This window comes from Myotis davidii, unplaced genomic scaffold (genome assembly GCF_000327345.1).
Source record: "Myotis davidii unplaced genomic scaffold, ASM32734v1 scaffold184, whole genome shotgun sequence".
NCBI lineage: Eukaryota > Metazoa > Chordata > Mammalia > Chiroptera > Vespertilionidae > Myotis > Myotis davidii.
Window position 1 is genome coordinate 6,048,384 of NW_006297021.1, and position 6,169 is coordinate 6,054,552.

Consider the following 6,169-nt stretch of genomic DNA (forward strand, 5'->3'; position numbering starts at 1 on the left):
AGAAACCCCTCCCTGCTAACCACCCCACTGCCCTCCTCATGCACGTCCTGAGGTCTTCTCACCCCCCTCCTGTGACCTACAAGAACGAGGCACTTTCCAGGGAGACTCACCTGCTCGAATGGCTTCAGGCCAGACTCCTTCCCCAGCCGCACCAAGTCCTCTAGGATGGCTTTCTTGACCTCCTAAAGAGACAAGAGAATGAGGCGCAGCCTGGGGGCAGGCCTGCAGCCTGGGAGGGGGGCGGATGGGGGGAGGCCCTGTGTGCACTCGCACGCTCAGCTGGAGGCCGGCGCCCTTACCTTGCTGCGGCACAGCTCCTCGAAGGACCCTGCCAGGCCTCGCTTCCCCGCCCAGCGGCCCAGCGTCTCCACGTCGGGGACCACGACTGCGACGAGAAAGGCCTTGAACACAAACGGGGGGTCGGGGGGGGCGGTTACTACCTGGCCTGACCCGCAAGTTCTAGCATCGCAGACCCCGGGAACTGGCGCAGGCTGCAGGTCCTCTGCAGACCCTCCCGCCAGCCCGTGGCCAGGGCAGAGTCCGGGCTCTAAGTCCACGGCATCAGGAATTTCACAACCATGTCCTCCGAGAACCACTGGCGATCAAGATCTAACAAGACCCTGCTTTTTATTTACTTTTGTGTGTACCTTTCAAAAATAAAACAGGGTCAAGTCGGCAAAAAGGTGGCAGAGAGCAGGTAAATAAATAAATAACAAGGGACAGGCACGGTACGATTCCAGGTCAAAGAAAAACAGGCGTTTTCTTTTATGAGAAAACATTCTTCCAAAGCTCAAGTTTCTAACATGATTAACCTTCAGGAAACTAGGTCCCCTTCTCTCCCTTGTCGCCACCTGTCCAACATTTAGACGTTTCGCTACAATATTGACCTTGGTTTTCAACTGTAAGTGCATGTTGGCTCACAGCCACCGTTTGTTCACAGATGATGTGGGAGCCACATCGTAAGTAAGTTGGGTTTAATAAGTTTGAAAACGCTAAACTTTCGTAAAATCCATGTCAGTATTTCCCTCCGAATTAAGCTGGGAGCGTATTTTTACCCATTCCCTAGTGGCTTTTATCCGCCTCCCTTGGTCTCTGGGTGAGAGAACCATGTGGAAAGGAAAGAGAAGAAACTTTTCTAAGAACCCCGACAGCAAAGACCACCAATGCCTCCGTAACATCCCAGCGGGTCAGGCCAGAGAGCTGTCCCATCGCACGGGGGCCTGGAGACAGGCCTCGCCACGCCCACGGTCAGAGCGCACAGCTCGGAAGGCACCTACCTGCAGGCTCTCTCCGTGGACAAACACCTGAGCCACAGGCTCGCTCCGCAGGTAGATGTTCTCGATCTTTTCGGGTGCGATGTACTCTCCTTGTGCCAGCTTAAATATGTGCTTCTTCCTGTCGATGATCTTCAAGGCCCCGTTCTGTCCAGCAGAGAGAAGGCTGTGAGTGGCCGGGCTGGCCGCCCCGGGATCACACCCTGCACAGGGCACTCTGTGGCGCCCTCGTTCCATCCTAACCACGCTGGCAGGGTCAGTCACCATCCCGTTTTACAGAGAGGGAAACTGAGGCTCAAGAGACTAGGAACTGGCCCAAAGACACTGAGCCAAGCAGGGAGAGAGGCGCGACCCGGCGGAGCCCATGCTCACCCCGCTTCGCCCCTCGCTCAAGGGGCTGCTGTCAGAGGGGCTGGCTCTGTGCAGCCTCCTACCTGAACGAGGGACACACAGCTGTCCCCCTCCCCCTCCCACAGTGCTGGCACAGAGTAAGGCTCAGCAATGCTTCCTACACGGCGGGTTTATCCCTGCCCCAGGGCTCCCGGCCCTTCGGGAAGCGTTGGTCACCTGCCCACCTAACACTGTGGCACCCTGGAGTCTCTGGCCAGACCAGCCGAATGCCAGCAGTGCCCACCGACTGTCACCCCTCCCCAACCGGGGCCACTGCGGGGAACTTCCAGGATCTCTCTCCACCCCTGTCCTCCTCCACTTTCAACAGGGGCCAGTGCCAGGCTGAGAACTGATGCTTAATCCCTCTTGAACCCGGGAAGAGGGACTTAATTTACTCCTAAAGAGCGTGGGTATCTGAAATCTGAATTACTCAGGGAGGCATTTTTCAAATCAATACAAATGTCATAGTGTTAAGCACCTTGGATCTGTAAGAATCAAACAATACACCATAAAAATTACATTAGCCGTTTCAGTGTTTGCAGTTAAACCTGTTAATGACTTTGAAAAGCAGTGGCTGTTACTGCAGCTGCAAAACTGGCCAAATCTCTGGGGCCGTGTCGGCCACGCCTCCCGTTCCTCAGCGGCTCTGGGATTCCTCTACAGTAAATGGCCCTGAGACCAAGTGGAGAGGCGGCGGTATGAGCTGGGAAATGCCTGTCCTATTTTCAAGAGGATGAACCCAAGAACCCCCGGTGTTCAGATCCTGCCCTGGTCCCTGGCAGCCCACCACGGACACCTGCTCACCTGCAGCCTCAGTGGCAGGCACAGCACTGCCCGTAAAAAGCCACAGGCTCTCTGCATTTCAAACAGGAAGCAGCAGCCAGAACGGATGGCAGCCACCAATGTGAAACCTCCTGCCCAGTTCCCGTGAGAATCCTGCACCGCTTGCTAAGGGACAGGCCTGCCGCCCCCCTCCCCCCCCTGGGCCCAGGACAAAGGGAAAGGGAGCGCTAGGGGCACAGCACCGGGGCGTGCTCTTCCCTCCAGGGCAGGGAACGGAGGGTCCGACCCGTACCGGTAACCACTTCCCGATGTCCCCTGTGTGCAGCCAGCCGTCTTTGTCCAGCGCTTCCGCTGTTTTCGCCGGGTCCTTCAGGTAGCCTTGAAATACGTTTGGCCCTTTCACACACACCTGAGGGGGAGGATGGGGTGGGTGGGAGATGGAGGAGGTCAGGAGGGACACACCCCAGAATAAGGGGAGCATGTGCGGATGACGGCCTGCGGAGGTGTGTCCGGAAGCTGTTCAGAGAGGAGGTCCCAGGAGTCCTCACCACAGGAGGAGACATTCTTTATAGGTTTGGTGCCTCTGAGGTGAGGCTGTGGACTAATGTGCTGCGGCCATCATTTCAGCCCAGGCAGGCCAGCCCCTGGTGCCGTACACCTCAGACCTGCCTGCCTGCGTGTCAGCCACACTCAATCCCTGGGGAAGGTGACCTGTCGGTGGCATTCACAGGGGCTTCTCCAGAGAGAACCGGGGTGCGTGTGAGTGAGTGAGTGTGTGTGTGTGTGAATGTGTGTGCATGTGTGTGTGCATGTGTGTGCGCACATGCACACGCGTGTCCTGACCTTTAGCAAGAAGCCCTGAATTCCAGGACCTGAGGGTGCTGGGCAGCGCCTCCAGGGCCCCACTTCCCTGTCTCAGGAGCCTCAGCTGCTGTCCAGTTGCAGGGCTGATGCTGCTCTGGGCTCCGCTCAAAGCTGCTGGAGACCCCGAGGGAACGAGATCCCTCTGAAATAATCAGCCCCCCCCACCCCCCAGCCTAGCGGCAGCGCACACAGGCAGGTGTCCAGGGCAATGAGACGGGAGCTGTGCCAGGGCTCAGGCCACCGGAGCCTTTGCGAGCTCTTGGGCCCCCATCCCTAGCATGCCTGGCCGAAGGAGGCAAAATCACCAGGGAAATCACGCTCAGTGGCGCAGAGGCCCTGGTGACACCGAGCGGGGCGGGGCACTGCACTGGTCAGCCGGCTTAAAGGCAACGGCAAGGACGGTGAAGGACGAGGGCCCTCGCTCACCTCGCCCTCGCCCTTGGCGGCCAGGTAGTTCATCTCTTCCACATCGACGAGCTTTATCAGATTGCACGGCATGGGGGCACCGACGTGGCCTGTGTGTGCAGTGAAAGAACGGTTAGTCCCGGGGCTGGACTACCCTCCGGCCCAGTCACTTTATGACCGGTAGGCCTGCTCACAACAACAGCTGGCACGCACTTGCTTGCTGCGTTACAGCCAATCTCCCCGGACAAATTAGTTTAGGGAGTTTACTCCTAAAAGAGAGGCCGTTTGAAAGGTTCACGTCTCCAGGGACCTGTCCCAGGTTTGATGCTTTAAACTCCTTTTCAAAGTGCGAACAATTTGGATGCTGCTCTTCAGGGTTCCAGGAGCACCTGGAAGCGAGCTTCGCACACACGTTCCCCTGGCCCCTCTGGCGCGATGGCCCCAGCCCACCTGCCACCTCTCCCCGACAACTTGTTAACGTCAGGTTCTCTGTGCGGAGAGAAGAGAGGTCGTGCCGCCCCCCCACCCTCACCCCCCGGTTCTGGACAACACGGCCCTCGTTTCCCAAGTGTGAAGGACCAGGTTTTAGGATGAAGTTTGTGAAGACAGGACGATCCTTCTCTTTACAGGTAACGGAACTGCCTTGCCAAAGGCTGGTGGGATTGGGTTCTTTTCCCCACGCCGAAGTGACAGAAATTAGATAGGTTGCAATAGCACTGCAAATAATTCTCCCCGGTGTTCATCATTTCAGCTTACAGAGGTCCCTGTTCCAAAGTCTTCAGCTGGTAAGGAACCAGGAGCTAAACACTGAGCACCATGGAGCAGGGTCACAGACTTAGTGCCCACCGAGCAGATCATGCTCCTCAGTCATGCGGATGCTCGACCCCTGCCGTACACGGTGCTCCCGTGGTAACGCCCACACAGACCAGAGCTGACTCTGCGCACCGGGTGGGCACACCGGAGGGCGTGGTCAGGCTGGGTGGGCACCCTGGCCTCAAGCAGGATGCGGGGTCAGTTCTTACCCATCATTTACATGCTTTTAACCCACGACCGGTCGTTGCCTCTCAGAGCTAGCAGGACGTATCCCACAGGGACGAAATACACACAATGTACGTCCCAGGCCCCAACACCGAGCCGCATCCACGGCAGGGGCTGAAACCACTATTTCTGTGTGTCTCCACGTTGTCCCTTTGGGAACAGGACCTGTGCGTCTCTCTCTCTGCAGTCTCAGCACCCAGCACAGCACACACGGTACATTAACTGAAGTTACCGGCGATCACTAGCCCCCAGTCAGTTCCTATGAGCTCTGTTGGTCTGAACCCGGTTTGGAGGCAGTGCCTCTTGCAGCCGCCACCCAGCTCTGGTGCCGATTCACAGGGCTGTGTCCCCGAGGCCTCGCATCTGAGACGCAGCACCAGTGAACGGTGCACTCGATCCTACTCCGAACAGCAGGGCGTCAACAAGGCCTGTCCCGCCCGTCACCGTACCTGCGGTCCAGTCTCCAGGGATGGTCAGGGAGCAGCCGGCCGTGCACTCGGTCTGTCCGTAGCCTTCGTAGAACTGGGTCACAGGAGAGGAAACGTGATTAGAAGGGGAGCCGTGGCTGGAAGTGCACGGAAATTAAGTTCCCCCAACCCCTGAGTAACGGCCCACGGGGGTGAAACCTCTTTGCATTTCCTGTTTGGTAAATTCATTCGATACCACAACATGCTTTCTTATGGCGCCCAAACGTCTCCCCGCTCACGCCAAAGCCAGCCCCATCCACGTTCATTTTCTACTTTGTGACCAGCGGAAGGCGAGGGAGGACCCTGACACGGAGGACGGTCCCCTGCACACGGGCCACCCATGGATGCACGGCTTCGCCAGCTCGGCCCCCTGGCCCCCACTGCCATGTCCTCTGTGTCAGCCAGTCTCTGCTGTCTCCCACCCCCTGAAGACAGGTTCTCTGCCTGGTGCACAGGTGGCTACCCCTTACCACCCACCCACACCCTCCTGCCTGACCCTCAAACAGCACCACACAGTGTGGACACCAGCGCATGTCCCCTGCCTGGGGCCAAACATACCTACTTCTTTCTCTAAGCAACCTGGGAATAAGGGGACGGTCTACGTAAAAATAAGAGAGCCTGGCTGGCGTGGCTCAGTGGCTGAGCGCCGACCTAGGAACCAGGAGGTCACGGTTCAATTCCCGGTCAGGGCACATGCCTGGGTTGTGGGCTCAATCTCCAGTGGGAGGCGTGCAGGAGGCAGCAAACCAATGATTCTCTCTCATCATTGGCTTCTATCTTTTTCTGAAAGAAGACACCCGTGGGAGAACGTGAGTGACTGTGGAAAGAAAACCCCTGGGCGGGACGAAGACCGAGACCACGGGCTGCGTGGAGCCGCTCACCTGACAGCCGAGCGCGGCTCGCAGGAACGTCAGCACGGTGGCAGACACGGGCGCGGCCCCCGTGACC

The 6,169-nt window shown here is 58.0% G+C and overlaps 1 protein-coding gene across 2 annotated transcripts in view; it reads right to left on the reverse strand.

The window, feature by feature from the left end:
• The window catches only part of ACSL1 (acyl-CoA synthetase long-chain family member 1), a 36,370-nt gene that overhangs the window by 1,782 nt on the left and 28,419 nt on the right, over positions 1 to 6,169 (reverse strand). For both annotated transcript variants that reach the window (XM_015569769.1, XM_015569768.1), the window contains exons 13-19: positions 6,103 to 6,169; positions 5,204 to 5,276; positions 3,738 to 3,826; positions 2,740 to 2,856; positions 1,278 to 1,421; positions 300 to 401; positions 111 to 182 (exon numbers count right to left, since the gene is read on the reverse strand). The exon at positions 6,103 to 6,169 is cut by the window's right edge and continues 9 nt beyond it. In XM_015569769.1, coding sequence (XP_015425255.1) covers positions 111 to 182; positions 300 to 401; positions 1,278 to 1,421; positions 2,740 to 2,856; positions 3,738 to 3,826; positions 5,204 to 5,276; positions 6,103 to 6,169 — 664 coding nt within the window. The remainder of the gene's footprint in view (positions 1 to 110; positions 183 to 299; positions 402 to 1,277; positions 1,422 to 2,739; positions 2,857 to 3,737; positions 3,827 to 5,203; positions 5,277 to 6,102) is intronic.